The following is a 21,378-nucleotide window of genomic DNA, read 5'->3' as shown; positions in this document are numbered from 1 at the left end:
TTGCCTTGGTTAGGATCTTGTTTCACGTACTGCTTATCATTGATTGTGCATATGCAAATATGAGTTTCAATTTTACATTTCTTGAGTAGAGCATGTTGGATTACACTGTGTAGTTCTGGAGAGGAGTCATCCTCTGAAGTGGGTCAAGGGCAATTACTTATAAAATGACCCCAAACCCAAAGCACTTCATTAGAAGAAAGAGACTGGATAGGACCTAGTTTACTAGCACTGAGTTCACATTTCAGGTGTGATGCACAGTGATGACATCAGACAGAGAAACAGCATAATGATTACTTGGCATGATAAATATTGGATTGACCCTCTTTAAAGTAGGGTGCATCCTCCTTCTATAACCAAGACTTGAGTGGCAATATGAGAGAGCCAAGAGTCTACTGGACCAGTCGGCTGATCTGCTGGTGGGAGCTGCTTCACTATCCCAACAGAAGGGCCCTTCCCAGTACTGTGTTACATCTCTGCCAGCCTGTATAAGCAGCACCTTAGTCACTCTATTGTGGTGGCAGTACTATTCCTGGGTGTTGTTCCCGTTTGCCATCAAGCAGCTCTTTTCCTGTTTACAAACATTTAATTGCTTATTTTTTAAAATCTTAAATTTTAATTTTTAAAAATTATTTTCTTAATTTTTTAAAATTACCACTTTAAAAATTTAAAATTTAAAATTAAATTTTTAAAATTTAAAATGTTCTGTATAGTTACCATACCGAGGGGAAGAAACATTTTATCTTTTAGTGGTATCATAGAAAACACTGACTTTGTAAGTGACCTCTGAAGTTCTTCTGGGCTGATGTCCTCCCTAAAGAGTGCCTAACTTCAAAGTTAGATCAGGTATTCCGGGCCTTGTCCAGGGATAAAGAGTTCTCTGAAACCTCTTCATCAGTCAGCCCATAAAAATAAAATACTGAAAAATCAAATTTGTTCCCAAGCCATGCCTTACTATTAATGTGTTTAACTGAGAATGGGGGTAAAATTTTCAGTCTCTTACCTTACTAAGTGTTCAGAGGAGAAAAACCTGATAGTGCTCTTCAACCGCAGAGAACAACTTTTTTTATACTGTAGTTTTCACAGTGAATCTCTATTGTACTATCTGTTGAGATTATTTGATCTTAATATTGAAGTCTGCTGATGAGATGAATACTTACTGAAAGCTGAATTTGTAGTTTAATTTCTGCAGAAGTAATTTTTCTATTATTTTCTCTTAATAATGCCTATTCACAAATTTAATTGCATGTCCTCTATTGGTAGAGTTTATGTAGTTAAAAATTAAAGTATTTTCAAATAGATGGAAAACAAATGAGTTTTATTCAAAAGCACTGTTTGAAGGGGAAGGGGCAGTTATAGTCATCTTTAATATTTGAAAGTTAAAGCAGATCTGCAGATCTGGAATGCCAGGATTTTAGAAAGGCATTACCTTTAACAATACTTCTCAAAAAATTAATTTTTTGACTTGCTGTTTCCACTTTTTTTTTTTCCCTTCCAGGCAATTGCATTGCCTCCTATTGCTAAGTGGCCTTATCAAAATGGGTTTACTCTTAACACCTGGTTTCGTATGGATCCACTAAACAATATCAATGTAGATAAGGATAAACCCTATCTCTACTGGTAAGTAACTTGCAATGCTCCAGTTATGGTTTGTTTTGGCTTCCTAATAACAGTTAATCTTTCTCATTGTTTCTAGTTTCTGCCATGCTTTTTCCCCCCAAATATCTGCAGATTTTAATGGCTGCTTACTGTATACAAACTCTTACAAAGTCATCTGTCCTTTTTGCTTTGCAATTTATACATCCATGGATGCAAGACATGTGCCTTGTAGGTAAACCATAAAATCTAGTGTGGTGGTTTGTTCAGGAATTTTAAAAGATATGATTTCTTAGAGCTGTAAACTGAGAATGTTGTCATATTTCCTGTTTAAGCTTCTTGGCTGATGTCAGTACTACAAAACAAATCTGTTAGAGCGCAGTCTGCATGTTAGCTAGAGGTAATAGAAAGTAGATCTGTGAATATAAAAATGGCTCACCGATCACCTGTTCCCAAAAATGGAAGCTATATTTCATAGTACATTAATTGCAGGAGAGGCAATTTTAGTTTACTCTAGGTTTGCTGTTGTGATAAAAATAGAAATAATCATTACATCCTTAATAAAGCCCTCTGGTATTTAGAAATTATGCTATAATAGTAAAAATGTTTATTCTATTGGTCAATCATGAAAAAAGTTTTTTCACTTCAGAAATTAAGTACATATCTGATCAAGTATGGTTGTCTTAGTTGAAGAAAAAAAGGAATGAGGAAAATAAGGAACCTTCTGTTGCGTCAGAACATGCTGGTAACTTCTTTAGCATTTCTTCATTCTTTATGTATTTGCTATTTAGTACACTTACCTGTTCTCATATTTTTAAAAACTGTATATCAGCTGTGCAGACAGCTTGGACATAAGCAAGATCTATCAAGTTTTAGCAGCTCAGGAAAACAGGAGTAGCACAAGGAGGAAAGTAACCAAAAGTAATGTTTCTCACTTTGCAGCGATTCCAGGTAGTCTAAAGAGTAGAAGTTTTTAGTATCAGTTGAGGAGAGGACCAGCAAATGTGGTCTCAGGAAGGTACTTGTACTATAATACATAAAAATCTTACTGTGTGTTTACTTGGAAAACAAAAATAATTCATATTTTTTACGGAACAAATATCTGATTAAAAATAATTTAGTTTATTCTGAAGAAAATAAAAAAATACATTTTTCTCTAAATTACCATCTGGGATAATGCTTTTCCATATGTCCATTTTCTGCTAAGTGCTATAGTTATTTTACTATGGAGATTTTTTCAAGCTGTTGGGTATAGCTATATTTATTAGTATCATCTATATTTTATTTATTTTTTCAGTCTGTCAAGGACAATAACAAATGCAATTATAGGATTGAACACGCATACAGGAATTTAACGTGATCATTTCTTTCTCAGCCAGAATTTACGTTTCAGAATTGACAACTTTAGGTGGTGTATTTGATTTGAGAATTTGTTATTGCCTCAGAACAGGAAAAGCATACTCGAAAGTTGCAGAGCCTATGATATATGCTGCTTTTCTTATGGTTAATAGTGTAGAAAGACCTTTAGCCTGAATGATGAATATGATTCCTTCTGATTCCTATATAATACAGAAGCAGCAATGGCATTAGGTTAGAATAACTTCAGATGTTTTATTATTTTTTTTTTATACATGTTTTTTTGCTGTGAGGTAGTTCTGATGTTTATTATGATGTGATTACAATTCTTACTGAATTCTAAGATTTTTGAGCATGCTTTTTAACATATTTTTTTGCACTGAAATAGTTTAAAATTCTCCATGTTAAACTTTCCTGGATATTTATGGATACCTCATATTTGTCTGAGTCAGAGGGAATTTAATTCTGGTTCCATTTTTAAGTATATTGATTTAGACCTTTCCTCTGGCCTATATTCACTTTGCTACAAAGAAGTGGTATAGCTTAGAATAATTAGAATAACTGATTTGTATACTCAGATATCTGTCTTTAATAAACAGATTTTCCTTGATTAGAGTGGTTGGTTTTGAACATGTGAATGAATAAACCCCACAAAGCTGTCCTTCCAGTTATCAAAGAAACCTGAATTTCTTCCTTCAAAAGAATTCTAGGTCTCACCTTAACATACTCTAAAGAATATATATATGTTAACATACTTCTTATTAGGTACAACGATAACATTTCCATGTTAGCTTAAAAAATGTCTATTGACAGTATGATTTACCTATAATAAGTAACTTAATACAATATCTGTTTATTAGATTGATTACCATAAAGAGTCTAGCGGAGTAAGAAAATATTTTTTTTTTCTGCGTTTATCTTTCCTCATGGTTGATGTGTGCTTTTCTTTGTTTTCATGGGTTTGGTTTTTTTTCCATAACCCAGAACATGCCAAAATAATCTCTTTTATCTTTTGTTGCTGCAGCTTGGAAACCTGGGAAGTATAGCCCCAAACATATGGAGTTTCCACTCTCATATTGTAGTGCATAAAGGATAACCTCTCTAGTAAGCATAGGTATTTTGCTGCACACACAGACTCTTAAGTAATCTTTGGGCATATCCATGCTGAATGAGTGACAACATATCTCACACACACACACACACACACTTGCAAGCGCAAATCTTTAATTATAGTTGAGTGTCTCACTTTCTTATGTTACCGCTTGTTATGGAATATATGTAAAAGGAAAGTATTTATCAAGAGTGGGAAATAAAACTTCTGTGACTAACAAGGTGGAACTTTGCAAGTGCTTCATATGAGCTGCAGAAAGAAGTCAGTTTCACAGAAATCCATTGCCAAAATTGAGGCTGTGTAATTGTAAATACACATAAGGGAAACTGAATATGCCAAACGCAGAAGGAAATTAGGAACAATGCAAATACTTGTCATTTTTATATAGTGTCTTAAACCAAGCCATAATTAATAATTAAAGACAAGAAAAATATTCCAACTAAATCATCCATGTAAACTTCTTTATGCAGATTTTAGACTTTGCTACGTGAAAGGTTGAGTCACACGCAACCACCACCAAGAGAAAGATACCAAAGCAAAGATTTATTTTCTTCCAATGTGCTTTTTTGGCATGTAATATCTTTCTGTTGAACTAGGTGAAAAATGTGGCATATACATTAACTCTTTCTTCATAGTTTCTTCTTAAAAGTCATCTGTCTTTTAAACAATCTTTATTTTGAAAGCAATAACTTAGTAGCATGCACAACTTCAAAGAGGACTCTGATTTGAAAGAGAGGTGCTGAAAGAAACATCAGCTAGAACAGGTTCCGCAGGACCTTCTCCAGTCAGGTTTTTTAATATCTTCACAAATGGAGACATTGCATCCCCATCAGGAGACCTGTACCAGTCTTTGACCACCCTCACAATGAAAAAGTTTATCGGTTTCAATTTGAGTCCGTTGCGTCTTGTCCTTTCAGTGGGTATCACTGAGAAGTCTCTGGCTCAGTCTTCTTTACTCCCCACCTGTCGGGTAATTATACTCATTTTCTCTTCTCCAGGTTTAACAGTCCCATATCTCAGCCTCTTCTCATGCGTCAGAGGCTTTGATCATTCGGTCCTTTTCCGGACTCAGTCTGGTATGTCCATGTCTTCCTTGTGCAGCCCAGAACTGGACGCCGAGCTCCAGACGTGGTCTCTGCAGTGCTGAGGGCAGGGGAAGGATCCCCTCCCTCAACCTGCTGGCGATGCTTTTCCTAACGCAGCTCCAGGTACCGCTGGCTGCCTTTGCCACGAGGGTGAATTACTGGCCCACGGTCAACTTACTGGCCACCCGCACCACCAGGTCCCTTCCTGCAAAGCTGATTTCCAGCTGGTCGGTACCCAGCATATACTGGTGCTTGGGGCAGATCCTCCTCAGGGGCAGGACTTTGCACGTCCCTTTGTTGATCTTCGTGAGATTCTTGTTGGCCCGTTTCGCCAACCTGCTGAATGACTGCACACTTTTCTGGTATATCAGCTACTCCTTCCAATTTTGTGTCATCTGTAAGCTTGCTGAAGGTGCACTCTGTCTCACCATTCAGGTTATTAATGAAGGAGCCGAACAATATTTGTCCCAGTATTGACCCCTGGAGTACTCCAATAGTAACTGGCCTCCAACTGGACTCAAACCACTGATGACAATGCTTTTAGCCCAGCAGTTCAGTTAGTTTTCAGACCACCTCACCATCCATTTATGTAGCACATTCTTCGTTAGTTTGTCTTTAAGGTTATTACGGTGTTGAAAGATCTTGCTAGAAAGTCAGGATAAGCATCCACAGCTTTCGTCTGCATCCTCAGAGCCAGTCGTCTCATTGTAGAAGGCTATCGGTTTGATTGAGGATGATTTCCAATTTGTAAATCCATGCTGGCTATTCCCAGTCATCTTCTTAGGTGTGATCCAGGCTTTAAATGAGCGCGGAAAGAAGTGACCAGAGGCCTTTCTGGTGGGAGAGAGCCATTACATCAGCTTGACCATGATGTGAAAACTGATGCTTAAAAATGGAGAAGGGAAGCAAAGAAATGCTTTCATATTTGCCAGATGTGAGGGAGAACTGCTACTGTTCTGTAATTAGCTAAATGCTAAGTGCTGCTTCAACAAATGTAAGCCAATTTGTTCGTTGGGGTTTTTTAAAATAATTTTAATTATCTCTGAGGATGATGTTGAGCAGCTGCTAAGTGACCGTCTATTAATACTTTTCTATTGGACCATATTGTAGCTTTCTTACCAATTACAAAATGAGTGTGACAATCCTGGAAGAAAATTAGAAGTCTTTGACATTTGCATGGATTATAAATAACAATAAGGAGAAAGCTTTGTTGCGGAACGGTCAGGTTCAAATGGTAAGATTCAGAATTCTATAGCACAAATTTTAGTATAAGCAAACCAACGTCATGTGCCTAGCAGTGAAGAATGGGTGCCATGCTTATGGAATTAGTAGTTACATGTTAGAAAGCAGTAAATACAGAAGGATGTTAAGGGTTATTGTAGGTAACCAACTGACCATAAACTGCTTTTTCATTGCTTTAGCTGGAAGAGCTAATGTGTTCTTTTCAAGAATAGTCTGAACAGAGAAGAGAGTAAAAGTGATGTGATCACTTCCTGAAATCTTGGCAAAAGCATTACTGGAATGCCATTTACACTCAAGGATTGCTACTTCTAAGAGACTGTGGAAAAAATTGGTACTATTCAGAGAACACTCTAGAGTGATCTGTGCACTGGAAAACACATTTTATAATGAAACCTTCCAAGAAAAAAATAAAAAGTGATGAAATAAGGATGCTCTTGACTTCTGTTTTCAGAATTCATGCAAAATCTGATTTTGATGGATTGTTTAATCTGAGTTCCAGTGGGTAGACAGCGAAATAGGAGACTCCAAACTTTTAGACACACAGTACTGTGGTCTATCACAGTTATAATAACTATCACAGTTATAATAAGACACGGTATAATGATAATAATCACAGTGTAATAGAGCATTGGAAAATTTTCCTCAAAAATGAGATTTAGATTCTTTGTCATAAAGAAAGTGTAAATTTAGGAATTTAGGGCTAACCTTAACGGCAGTCAACTGGGAGGTCTCCATCTTCTAAATCTCTATACTTGTTTCTGCTAAAAAAGGAAATGGGGTGACATTACTTCTAAGTAAAGCCTGGAATTAGATAAAATCAATCCAGCTATAAGACTGGGGTTTTGGTGGGGTTTTTTTGTGTTTTGTTTTGGTTTTTTTTTAAGAGATGCTTTCTTTCAAATTGTGTATTGGGCTTTGTAAAAGAATTAGAGGGTGAACTGAAGCTCGATTGTCATAATTGTTGGTTATGTCCTTAAAACTTCCAAGTGCTTCCACAACCATTTAATGGAAGAATGGCTAAAACTTCTGAAAGAGCATTCTAAATTTTATTTTTACTGATGTGTAGGGACAAGGAAGAAAACCCAACCTCCTCCCCCCCTCAAAAAAAAGCCACAAAGCAAGCCATGTAGACTTTTCAGTCCTTCTCTAGAGCTAATAATAATAGAGATAATGCAGAACAGATGCAAAAGTACATAATGGAATTCCAAAGTTAGTAGAAAAGAGAACTTCTTTTTTTTCTTCAGGCAAGAATGAATTAATATCTTCTCAATCTCAGCACTATGATCATATGTTAAATTGCTCATAAAATCCTAAGCTAAAGAAACTGGAATCACTAAACAGTTTCACCAGTGGATGGAGGAACGCTTACCTGCTATTGAAGTATAATAACATCCAGTAGCTGCTTTGAGAAACTTGCTGAAATGAAACATAACTATAAGGGGTTTATGAACGATCTGTAGTAAAATTGTATACCAGCTGCTATGGGAGGTAGTTAAAGGCTCGTAAAACCATATGGGTGTTGACAGCACTGCTCTCGTTGTCTCTGTGCATTTCATTTTTGGATGTGGCGAGTTCTGCATGTGTAGGTAATTGGTAAGAGAATTTCTGTGCAGTATCCTAGAGACCGGTCCTAGCATACTTTACCTTTGGCAAGAAATAAAATGTGAGGATTAACATAATCTGTATATTATAATGTTGAGGTAAACAGAGAACATATTTGAGCTCTCAGTTTCTCAGCTACTGTTGTATTAGAATGCTAATTCGTTTGGGCAGAAAAAAGTAAAATCTTGGCTAAGCTTCATGGTCAGAAAATCATTTGTTCTATTCCAAGATGAAGAGAAGAGTCCTGCTAAGAAATGAGCTATTTTTTCATCATTTCATTGCTTTCTTGTCTTCATATGCTGAACTCCCGCAAGTTACACGTGTAAGGGCAATTCAGTGATTAAAATTTCAAGAACAGCCTGGTTTGACCATAATGGTGGCAAAATCAGCCCAGTAACTGGGGGAGGGGGGGGGCAGGTAGGAAAGGGAAAAATTTTAAAGGTGTAGGCATTTCTTCAAGAACCATTCTTTTTTTTTTTCTTTTTTTTTTCCCCAGAGTGTTCTCAGTGTATACCAAAATGCTTACTAGCTCCTGTTCAAAGTGGTAGGATGCATTTTACACAATTTTAATAATGTTTTATCAGGTAAAAACATGATGGTATTTACAATGATTGGCTGCTGGTAATTTAAAAAAAAAAGAATATTTGACATCTCTAATCAAATAATAGTACACCATATGTCAGAACATAGTGAATCTGTGTATTTTTTTCAATATCCTTCAGAATAGGATTCTGTTAGCCAAAACCATTTTAGCTTATAGATATGACGTTGCTGAGAAACAAATTTGGCATTGTGAGAGATGCAACTACCTGGCGCAAAGTTCTTTGAATGGCATAAAGCCCCAAGGAGGTAAATGAAAGTTTCACACTAGCCCACAACACACTCAGTTGTTCTTACTGTAAAAGCTGTATTTTAACGTTTTTAACCTTCATGTTATTGTACAAAATTCAGTACTGTGGTCGTGCATGTTATTTGTCTATATGGGTAATGCAGGTTATATACCTATATGAGTAATACCTTCCTGTGAGGCTGTTCACTGTGCCTTTTATTGTGCGGTGTAGCTGCCTATGGGGTCATTGTGGAAGCCAGATCATTGAAATCCATGTTAATGCATCATTGATCCGTGTTAAAAATAGTCTTAAAAAGACGCAGGGGAATGGCGGTGTTATAAATTGTCTTCACTGTTGAGGTCAGTGGTGATGGAAAGTATGTAATTTTTCTCTTCATTCTTAGATTATATCTTAGGTTTATTTAAAGAGGATTTTTTAGATTTATTAAAGCGTGTGCCCTTTTTTGGCAAGGAGGGTTGTGTGGAAGCCTGTACAAAGGGCTGTGGCAGGGAATAATGATCCTTTCCAGTGCAGCAGCTTGAGGGGAGAGAGAATTGTGTACGACGTATAGAGGTAGATAGAAGAATGAGGAAACCACAGCCTGAATTTGGGAAAATAAAGCTTCTGCAGCACCTTAACAAGTTGCTAAAGGGAAAGAGCAAACCAAGGCATGTCTTGGGGCCAACCAATGATCAGAGATCATGAGGCATATTATACTGCAGCTCGTAAGATGACTGAACTCAAGACTGGAAGTAAGGACCTCTGTGCAAGGACCCGTTAGGGCGGAGAAGAGTCGTCTATAGATGTTACTATTCCTGTTCTGTTTAGCCTGATCACTCTGTTTTCCACATTTAAGTATGCTAATTAATTGTAACAAAAGTGGCTTTCTAGAATTTGAGAATTTGAATTCCTCTTTTTGACCTCCTTTAAAAATTCCCTCACAGGAGAACATCTGAGCTCTGACCACCTCAGGGTCTAGTCCCACCACCTGTCTTGTAATGTGTTTCTTTTTTTCAGAAGGTCATGGTTTATCAGCTGTATTTTTGACAGTGAGGAAAGAGGAAAATCTGATTCTCTCCTTCAGTAAAATACACATAGAGATTTAACTGTAAGCTTCTGAAGATGGAATTAGGTCTATAACTATGCAGTTTTTTTCATATTAAAATCAAGATTGTATTTGTGTAGTGGGGTAGGTGAAAGGTGTAGAATTTCAGCAGCAATTAAGTAAGATGAAATCTGAACTTAGTATTTGCCTGTGCCTTTCACCTCTTAATGTTACTAGGAAAAACCTAGTTAAAGTGTTTGATGAAAATGTTACAACAATGAAACAATTTAAAGCATCATTATTGTAATAATACAAAATTATTTTATAAGTCACCTGCATTAAGGAACTGAGAAGGTGTTAATTAGTGGGCTACAGGAGTGTCGTGGTTTAACCCCAGCCAGCAACTAAGCACCACGCAGCCGCTCACTCACTCCCCCCCCATCCAGTGGGATGGGGGAGAAAATCGGGAAAAGAAGTAAAACTCGTGGGTTGTAGGGTTTAGGGTTAATCCATCTGGGGTCCGGATGATGGAACACCAATATGATGATCAAAAGTAGTAGTTTATTGAGCTTAACCGATCATTTTTATACAATTCTATAAGTTGTTTAGAAATTCTAATTGGTTGCTGCATGCAAGCATTTGGTGTCCACACGCACAAGCATAAATGGTGATTGGTTACATCGGTACTGTCCACGTGCACAGACGTAAGAAAAGGTTAGTTATACACGCGCATAAACATAGGACATAATTGGCCGTATTAATTAGAGCATGCAAGGCTTGTCTTAGTCCAATTGGTCGAGATAAGTCCTTGAATTGAGGTTGTTTGTGCCAAGTTCCCTTTATCGTGGAATGCGCACCTGTGTTTTTCTAATTGGGATCTTTCTTCTTCTATCTTGTTTAGTCTGTTCAAAGCCTTCTAAAGGCGTCTGGAACACTCTTGTGACCATGAGCTACTTTCAGGCCCGATAACTAAGTTCTATATAATTGAACCCTACACTCGTGGGTTGAGATAAGAACGGTTTAATAGAACAGAAAAGAAGAAACTAATAATGATAATGATAACACTAATAAAATGACAGCAGTAGTAATAAAAGGATTGGAATGTACAAATGATGCGCAGGGCAATTGCTCACCACCCGCCGACCAACACCCAGCCAGTCCCCGAGCGGCGAATCCCTGCCCCCCCCCTTCCCAGTTCCTGAACTAGATGGGACGTCACATGGTATGGAATACACCGTTGGCCAGTTTGGGTCAGGTGCCCTGGCTGGGCATGAGAAGCTGAAAAATCCTTGACTATAGTCTAAACACTACTGAGCAACAACTGAAAACATCAGTGTTATCAGCATTCTTCACATACTGAACTCAAAACATAGCACTGTACCAGCTACTAGGAAGACAATTAACTCTATCCCAGCTGAAACCAGGACAAGGAGTATATACAAGTATTCAAAATTAGTAGTGTCTTTTTTTTCTTATACTTGCAAAGCTTCATTTCAGAATTTATGGATGAAGTATACCATTTAGACCTTGTATTTCAGCCATTGGTTATTTTCATAACCTGATTGGTAACAAGTTTAAGGAAAAAAAAAAAAGACTAAAAGCTTTACAAAGTGAGCTCCATACTAATGATAGCAGACTTCTCATTATTGTACTTAGCTTTTCAGAAGGGAATAAGTGACATAGCTGTGGATACGGACTTCCCTTTTTAAAAATGCTCTCTATAACATCATTCATGAATTTCCACCAGCTACCTTTGCAAAATGTTTTTTTAAGAAGTCCAGAATTTCTTTTTACAATTATTTTGATTTCAAATATAAGTAGAGAAATGTCCGAGCTTTCTGCATTATCTGTCTTCATGATATTTGTCACAAGAAAGCTGGAAACTCTTACTAAACATACTTTGTTAAAATTATAGTCCTTTATCAATTTGACAAATGAAAATAAATCCACAACTCAGATGATTAAAATTTCATAGATCGTTAGCCTAACTAAATCATAAGTCTTGAAACAGAAATAATTCTTGTGCATAGTAATTACCTTGAATCCAAATTTGTGAGTCATACAGGCCACACTGTTCTCCGAACCCCATAAAATTGCAAGGCATCTCACATTTGTTCTGTGATGGATTTTTCTTTACAGCTTAAATCAGATATGTTATTTTCAGTGTTGATGAATTAGGAAATTGAGGGAAAAACCTGATAGGTACGATATTTACCATCTTGGATTTTTGTAAAGGAAAAAAAAAAAGTACTGATTTTCAGAATGTAGCCTGGAATAAAGTAAATGATGAAGGTTAGTAGGTCCCCACCCCAAGAAATGGTGGGGAGAGAAGATATAAAGGAAATTAAGTTCACTGTTCCAGGTACTATTTTCTTTTCTTTCTCATGGCAATTTAAAGTAATATTTGGACCTTTTTATTACACAATAATTCCCCTTTTTCCAATTTCATTAATAATTCTTTCTTTTCAGTTTCCGCACTAGCAAAGGTGTTGGGTATTCTGCTCATTTTGTTGGCAACTGCTTAATAGTTACATCATTGAAGTCAAAAGGCAAAGGTTTCCAGCACTGTGTGAAGTATGACTTTCAGCCACGCAAGGTAAGCAAAGTGGTATTTACAATAAAGAAAAACATTGAAAATGTGACAAAGTGCTTCTGGGATGAAGGGCTAAAATCCCTTTAGTGCCATAGTGTTACTAATAATTTCAATTTTATAAGTAGCTTCTTTGATGGTCAGTTACAGACCAGAATCAATTCAATAAAAATGTAATAATTTATAAAGTAACACTTCTATAAAGTCAACTTGTTTTTTAAAATACTGCTTAATTAACTTCAGATAGAGAAGAATTTTGACTATTTGTAAAATGGTTGTATTTTATGTTTAAAAGGTCATCATTCTATTTCTGAACATTGTGTACTTAGTAACTTTGGTGCCAATGTCTGGAACAATTTTGCTGGCAGCGCTAGAGTTTCATTATCTGTTGCTGGGGGATATAAGGCTCTGAACTTTCTTCTATATCAGTGGTGGTTTGGGATTTCTCATTTTTCATAGTAAATCTTGATTATTTCTCCAGATCATAATAGTGTTCATTTCTACTGTATGCCTAGTAGTCCTAGGAGAACAATCATTCTGCTGGCTTCAATATTTCAGTTAGTTGACTGAAGAATTGACTTTTCCGTACAGCAAGCATTATGTGTTTGTCATTGATAGCAGCCTTGTATATATTTTGCTGTGGTGCTCATTTCTTTTTTTATGGTCTTAGAATTTGTATATTGAATTTCAGTGCTTGTTTTGTTTTGAGAAACAAATCTCTTGGGGAGAGAGTGCCATTGTACACTCATCAGCTTTATGTTCTGCTATTTTTCTTGGTATGTGTTTGTGATTCGAAATCACCAATTCTAATTCTGTCATGTAGCTTTGAGGTCATTTGTGTTTTTTTAAAACATAGTAATGTCTTTGTCTAGCATATTACTCAGGGATGTATAAAGCCTTATAAACACATATCTGCTGAGATTATTGAAATGAATCAGTTCTGGTTTGCAATTTTTATTTCATTTTATAGCCAGAAAAGACTTTTGATGACAGTTCAGTTTTCTTCTGAAGTAGCACGCCTAATGCTATTGATAAACACTCAACCTAGGAACAAATGGAATTGTTAACTTTTGGATTATGTTATTGATGACTAGCTTTTGGGATCTAGCTGATCATTTCTTCTTGATGAAAAAGCAGTCTTTCATATTTTAGCAAGATATTCTTTTGATAATTTTTATTATGAAAGACTAGTTTCATGCCATCCCTGGAACATTTTAGCTCTTGCTATTCTACTTAAAATAGTTAATTCTGAAATACTAGTACATGTATATCTCATTATATGAATATCAGTTTCAAATTGTAATCTGCTGATCTGCTGAAGTATGTCCAAATATAACTTTCATGCCTTTTTTATATTTCTCAAAGATCATGCTTCATACACTTTGGGTCTTAAGTCAGATGTAGAAAGTATTTGAAATAAATCTTCCAGAATATATTTACAAGTGTTTTCATATGATGTATTTTTTCCATTACTAACTTGTGTGTACATGTATGTGAGAAGGTACATAACACATAATGGATGAAAGAAAACCTGTCAAATACAATTCCTGGCTCTAGTAAGTCGAAACATACACTGTTTAACACGTAGCTTGATTTTCATGTTATTTAGGTATTACATTGGTTCCACTGTGCAAGCATTGAATGTGTAGATATGTATTCAAAAAATGTGTACCCATTTACAGAGCAGCTTGCTGTCCAAATGCTGACTTGAGAAGTGTGATTTTTGTCATCAGATACACTATTTTCTAGCCATTTGGTTACATAGACATTTCAGCAATAGCTTTTGCCAGAAACATCATCCTCATTAAACTTCTGAATAATGTGGGGTTTTTAGTTTTTTTCTTGAATGACAGTAAAATTATATATTCAAGCCACCTGGTCAAAAGCTTTATGCACACAGACCAGAAAGATAGTATGTTCATGTGAAGATCTTCCCACTGTTGACTATGTTATATGACACCATTCACAGAATAATAGGTAATCTTAATTTAAAACTTTAAGATGTGTTAAGTGGTTACTTTAGGTTTTAATTAGTCTATTTTAACAACATTATAAAAGCAAGTATTTATAAAAATACAAGGAGAAATTTGATCATCATATCCCCAAATAGAAAACGTAGGTGTAGTATAATAGATTGACCTCTCGACAGAGTTAAACTAGCTTTGGCAGTGTTGTGTTTAATATGTCTATACTTCTTTTTGGGACTCCAAAGTGAAATTTTTGTGTATTAGTAACCCCCAGTAATTTTCACGCCTTGAGTTCCAGCCTCAGTATCAGTCCTTGTAAAAGTATAAACAGGAAAGCACTGCAGTCAAAAGCAAACAGCTTTTTTTTGTGTGCGTTTCTGATCCTGAACACCTTTACTAATGGTAGTACAGACTGAAATAAGTTCCACATTTTGGAAACACTTAGTGTGTGATGCCTCATCTCTCTGATTGTACTGTGCTATGGAGTAGGAATATGACTTACTCAGCAATAGGTGATTAAGCTTGAAAGATTCCAGCAGTGTAAAATATTGACAGGCTGCTTATCTGAATTGTCTTTGAGTGCTACCTAAGGAAGCTCTTGTTAGAGAGGTATGGTCTTGCTCTAACAGTTCTGTCTAATTTCTTTATCAATGATTTGGATGAGGGGATTGAGTGGACCCTCAGTAAGTTTACAGACAACACCAAGTTGGGAGGCAGGGTCGATCTGCTGGAGGGCAGGAAGGCTCTACAGAGAGATCTGGACATGCTGGATGGATGGGCCAAGGCCAACTGTATGAGGTTCAACAAGGCCAAGTGCCGGGTCCTGCACTTGGGTCACAACAACCCTGTGCAGTGCTACAGGCTGGGGAAGAGCGGCTGGAAAGCTGCCCGGCGGAAAAGGACCTGGGGGTGCTGGTCGACAGCCGGCTGGATATGAGCCAGCAGTGTGCCCAGGTGGCCAAGAAGGCCAACGGCATCCTGGCCTGTATCAGAAATGGTGTGGCCAGCAGGAGCAGGGCAGGGATCGTCCCCCGGTACTGGGCACTGGTGAGGCCGCACCTCGAGTCCTGTGTTCAGTTTTGGGCCCCTCACTGCAGGAAAGACATGGAGGTGCTGGAGCGTGTCCAGAGAAGGGCAACCGAGCTGGTGAAGGGTCTGGAGCACAAGTCTGATGAGGGGCGGCTGAGGGAACTGGGGCTGTTCAGTCTGGAGAAGAGGAGGCTGAGGGGAGACCTTATCGCTCTCTACAACCCCCTGGAAGGAGGGTGTAGTGAGGTGGGTGCTGGTCTCTTCTGTCAGGTGGCTGGAGACAGGACGAGAGGAAATGGCCTCAAGTTGTGCCAGGGGAGGTTTAGATTGGAGATTAGGAAAAATTTCTTCGCTGAAAGGGTTGTCAAGCATTGGACCAGGCTGCTAAGGGAAGTGGTTGAGTCACCGTCCCTGAAGGTATTTAAAAAGCATGTTAGACAAGGCACTTCAGAATGTGGTTTATTGGGCATGGTTGATGGTTGGACTCGATGATCTTGAAGGTCTTTTCCAACCTAAATGATTCTATGATATCTCAGCCTCTCCTGATGTGTCAGAGGCTTCAATCACTTCATCATCTTTGTGGCCCTTTCTGGACTTTCTCCAGTATGTCCATTTCCATCTGGTTTGTATATATTTTGAAATAATACAGATACCCATTATAGTTAAGTATGAGTTGATTTGCAGATCTTAAAGGTTAAATTTCCATTCTTGTCTTAGATGAGTTTAAAGGTTTGGTTTTAAAGGAAACTTAAGGTTTTCTTCTTGAACTTACTCATCATGGACATAATGGTCCCTGTTGAACAGATTCTTTGAAAGATCACCGTAGTTGTACTTGGAAGCATTTCACTGTGCTGCTTTCTCTGTTTGATTATATAATGCATTTTTAATGAAATGACTGTTGTCCAAAAATTGGTGGAATGGTAAAGAATAGAGGAAGAAAATCATATGAAGCGATCAGGATGACATCTTAAGCTGGGCTGTAAAATTTGCTGTTGCAAATTTTTTTCTTTGATTTAATAATTTCTGACAGAGGGCTGTGATGAAAAGGCAGAGATATGTGATATGAATTTGTTAAGGTAAGTGCACATAGAACTGGTTTTCCTGTCAGAACTCAGTTGTGTTTTGTGTTACAGCGTGTAGTGTTTAAATTAAATTACACTTTCAGGAATGGAAGTGTGTTCAACTTCTTAATTATATTTATGCATTTTTGGCTCTAATCCCATAAAGGGATGCAGGTAGGTATAGCATTACATTTAGGTGTGGTTCTACTGACTGGACTTGATGTTCCACTGACTTGACTTTTAACTTTATGACTTTGCAAGGATTCATCTGTTTGTATAACTTTACAAGGCTGGTCACTTATTTTTAATGCCATTCATTAACTTTATGTTTTATAGCACAAAAACTGCCACTCTATACTGATTTTTCCATGTCTTTCCAGTGGTATATGATAAGCATTGTACACATCTACAATCGATGGAGAAACAGTGAAATACGATGTTATGTGAATGGTCAGCTGGTATCCTATGGTGACATGGCCTGGCATGTTAACACGAATGATGTAAGCTTTTATTTTGTTTCCTTTCTCATAGCTTTTCATTTTAAAGTAAATTGGAAAAGGAGAAAAAAGTACTATGTTTGTTTTCTCTAGATCTTTGCAAATTCTCTATCTTTTTTTAACTTTCTCCTTGAATCTATCTTCCTTAGTTATGTACTTAATAAAATGTAATATTATGTTTTTCATATATTAATATTTTATAGAATATTGGAGGGTTTATTGGCTGTATTTTGAATAGCTATTTTAATGACATTTTCAGAGATTTTGTTTTGAGAGACTGTTATAGCTGAAGTTTTTAGTATGTGATACCATATAGAGGACACTGATAACAATGGATGAATGCTTAGCTTTTTCCATAGGAAAATGTGGTAGAGTTACAGATTTAGCTTGAGAAAAGTCCTTAAGAAAAACTGATTGATTCTGCCAAATGACTGTGCATGCTGCCAATGTATACAAAAGTACTCATTTTTGTATCACATTAAGTTCTGTGTTGGATTCAAAAGGAGATATTTGTTAATGGTTAAAAGATTTCCGTGCTCTTTGTGTAAGTAGGTTTTTTAATTGCAGTAGAACTGAGTAGCCTGTACTGCAGAGTCATATTGTTTTAAGCACTGTATAAGCATAGTAAGAGATTGTTTCTTCTGTGCAGAGTTTACAGTTTTAAACCCACAAGTTAGATAGAGAGGCAAAAAATAAAAGCCAGAAAAGAGAAGCATGGAGAAGTGTCAAGATGTAGAATTAAGCAAAGTGTGAAGTCTTACATCTGTCTCCCAGTAACAAATATATTTTGCCTTTTATTGTTTGACTTGACATTAGTAAATAGGCAGTTAACTAATATTAAAAATGCTGTGCTAAGAGTTAAGGTATTAATATTTAATTAATATTGTTAGCAATTACAAATTAACTGCTACAAAATTTCATCCTTGAAATGCTGAGCAAGTTTCTTGGGTAGTAAACTTTTACAGAGAGATGTCCTCCCTTATTGGCCATCCAAACCAGTTGAAAGATATTGAGAGAGGTACAGCTGCATAGCATTAGTCAGCTCAGAGCAAAGACACAGTGATCTTGCATCTGCTTGTCCCACGGGCAGAAACCAGTCATTTTTACCTGGAGAAGATTGCATATATACCTGTGAACACACCTGTATGTATTAATTGGACCGAGTTCAAATTGACAGCATATGCTTACAGGAAATGCATCCATTTTCATATTTTTTATATTGAAATTCTTTTAATAAAATCTATATAGGTTTCAGAATTTTTTTTCCTCTCTTTTTGTACCTTCTACTTTGGAAGGTTTGAGAGTCTACACCTAATGATGCAGAAAATAGGTACTTTTTTCTGGCCCAAAGTTTTGGGTGGGGAGGGCAGACAAAATTATTCTCTTGTGCTTTGCCTTCAGCCAAAGCTGTGCTAGACTTTCAGAGGTGCTTAGTTCATCAGCTTGCTACGCTTTTCTTATTTCTTATTTATAATATAATTCTCAGTTCTTTCTGACTGCCTGTACAGGATAAGGAAGCTCTTTTGCACTTAAGGAAATTAACTGTCTTCTGCTAAATTCTAGACGTAAAGTCGGATTTGAAAGGAAGATTTTAAATATTACATGTTAATTAAAGTAGGAGGGCTCTGCTTGCCAAAGCTTCTGATCATCATTCTTTGTTTTCTTGGTAGCATTTCTACTTGCAAGAAAAAGCAAGCCTTTCAGTTCTTGCAGAGCATGGTTTCTCCTTGGTAATATAAACATTTTTGTGATAGGTGAGAATGTGCTGATTGAAAAGCCAGCTGAGGTCTCAGAGGATCTGGGCCGAGTTACTAGTTATATGACGTGGGGATCTGTAATCCTGAATGATAAATACTTAGCAGGAAGAGCTGCTCCTTCTCTTCATATTTTCTTCACAGTATTCCTTATTATTTTTTCATGTAACAGAAGTACAACCTTTTCTTAAGGTGGGATTGGTTTACCAAGCTTTAGATGTTTTGAGATAAGTCTTTTAAGTTTCTGCTAAGGTTTTACTTTCTCCGCTGGAGAATAGACTAAGTTATGAAAGACGCTAGTTATCATTAGCTCTCTATTGTTTAATAACAAAAATCTGTTATATCAGAAGTAGGAAATAGAATAGAAAGTAGGAGAAAGTCAGGAAAGATGTATGAATGCGACTGTGTAAAAGGCATAAAAAGGAAAATAAGAGGAGTGCGTACGTAGGCTCCTTAGCCTAAGGTCCATAAGTCCCAAGAGTTTAATTTTCTATGTAAATAAAATAGGAGGATTTGGACCAAGACACTGAATGAAGCAGATCTGTCAGTCACCTCATCTTAGGGTCATTAATGACATACTACCAGGGATGTACAGAAATAGACAAACAAACTTGGATCAATTGGTGTCCGTCAGGTTTAAAACTGTGGAAATGTGAGATAATTGGAGGAAGACCAAATGAGCTGTGAGTATTGGGTGCTGATTTTTAAATCAATCAATCAGGTTTACAGATTGTTTGGCATCTGGAACAGCAGTGAATAAAAATTACCAGAATATCAGGAGTTAGCCCTCCTCTCCAATTAAAAATAATGGAAACACCTAATCCAGAGTGAAACACTGGACAATGGGAAAGTGTAATTGGGTCAGAATGAAAAAAAGCAGAGCTGGAAATTACTACAGGTTAACAGACCTAGAATGTCATTATATGTAAAACTCAGAATCCACTGAGAGCTACAATGGTTGCTATACAATTAATGATAACTAGAAGAATCCAGGAAAATACCCTTGTAATAGGCAGGAATGTGTGTATCAGAAAATTGTTAGGAAGTTTCACCGTTAGATTTACCAGTAGTCAAAGTGGTCTCATAGCCCATCTTTTGCACTGTGCATCCTGGATATGACTTTGTGAATCAATTTGGATGTAGGTTTTTTTCAGAAGTATTTTTTAGTTTTGTCCAAAAAAAATTATAAAAAAACCCAGAAATTCCAAGGGAAAAAAATCAGAAGAGGTATTTGGTCAAAAGGAGGATAAATCAGAGATAAAATCTTCTTACCTCGCCTCATTGCAAAGCTGAGCTCCAGATCTTTGACTTCCCGCTAACTCTTTAGACAGAGTCCCCATTTCCTTTTCACCAGCTTACCCACCTAGATCAGTTGCTGTAGCAGTTCACCATATTTGATTCCATTCTCCAGACTGACAGAAGTTTTTCTTGGGGTAAAACTCTGCAGACAAGCAAAATGAAAAAGCAGACTTCATAATGCAGTTTCTACTGGTTTGCTGATTCAGCTCAAAAGTGAGGCCTGATCCTTGTTTCCATTAAATAAAGTACACGTGACTCAAGGAAGCTGCGAGAATAGCCTTGCAAAGATCCTTGTCTTTCCTGTTTTTGTCCTCTTGTGCTGCGTCTTGTTTTCCAGTTCCCCAGATCTTTATTCTAGACAGTTAAGTTCTAAACTTTGTTTCGTCTGAAAGTGTTTTTTCTTGGAAGCACCGGAAGAATTTAATCTAATTATTGAAAAATCAATTGAAAAAAAGAAAAAAAAGGCCACAAAAAAGTCTCCAAATCTGAAATAATAGGAAATGGACAGATAGAGAATTGCAAAAGGTCTTTGTGCAGAGGGATAGTTGTTGGAAGAAGGAAAGGAAAATAACAACTCTTGTGACTGTGGAAGAAGACAGAAGAGGAGTTTAAGGTCAAACCAAATCATTATAGGCTGTGGTCATAGAGGAAGACTGTGCACCAGTTGCAAACTAGAAAAATTCATATTTGTTTTTTTCTGCTAGAGCTGTTTAGCCCTGTTAGCACAACGACGAGAGAAGAGTGCATTGCAACAGAGCGCCTGTTCTTGTGTGTTAGCAGTGGGAGTTCTGATTATAATTACAAGGAACTTCAAGGCTTTCATATTTCCTAGAAGGCAATAGCAAAGGTTATTTGGTACTTGAATCTACTGTTCTAATTTTCTCTGTTGTATGTTGTACAATTAATAAAAAAATTCTAGCAGCCAGTCATAACAGCTTTTTAATACTGACCTGTAAAACAATTTATGCTACAATGTTCAAAATGAAGTTGTTCGCTACAGGGAATCAGGTACTGAAGTAATAAATGATTGATTTATTTTCTTAATTACGGTCTCCCTTTATTTTTTGGCTTCAGTTGGTGTACATGAATATTATTTAATTGTATGGTTTGTATCACTAAATTTCATTAACATTGCCTCTTTCTGATACAGAGCTATGATAAATGTTTTCTTGGCTCTTCGGAGACTGCTGATGCTAACAGAGTGTTCTGTGGCCAGCTTGGAGCAGTATATGTATTCACTGAAGCACTCAACCCAGCACAGATTTTTGCAATACATCAGTTAGGACCTGGATATAAGGTAATAATGAATCTTAAAAA

The 21,378-nt window shown here is 36.7% G+C and overlaps 1 protein-coding gene across 2 annotated transcripts in view; it reads left to right on the top strand.

Annotated features, from left to right (window-relative positions):
- NBEA (neurobeachin) overlaps nt 1-21,378 on the top strand; it is a 510,817-nt gene that overhangs the window by 103,555 nt on the left and 385,884 nt on the right. For both annotated transcript variants that reach the window (XM_075050577.1, XM_075050576.1), the window contains exons 5-8: nt 1,496-1,617; nt 12,334-12,460; nt 16,892-17,011; nt 21,212-21,358. In XM_075050577.1, coding sequence (XP_074906678.1) covers nt 1,496-1,617; nt 12,334-12,460; nt 16,892-17,011; nt 21,212-21,358 — 516 coding nt within the window. The remainder of the gene's footprint in view (nt 1-1,495; nt 1,618-12,333; nt 12,461-16,891; nt 17,012-21,211; nt 21,359-21,378) is intronic.

The sequence above is a fragment of the Buteo buteo genome, chromosome 18 (assembly GCF_964188355.1).
Source record: "Buteo buteo chromosome 18, bButBut1.hap1.1, whole genome shotgun sequence".
Classification (NCBI taxonomy): Eukaryota; Metazoa; Chordata; class Aves; order Accipitriformes; family Accipitridae; genus Buteo; species Buteo buteo.
Note: the sequence above shows the minus strand (reverse complement) of the source record. Positions and strands in the feature narration are given on the sequence as shown.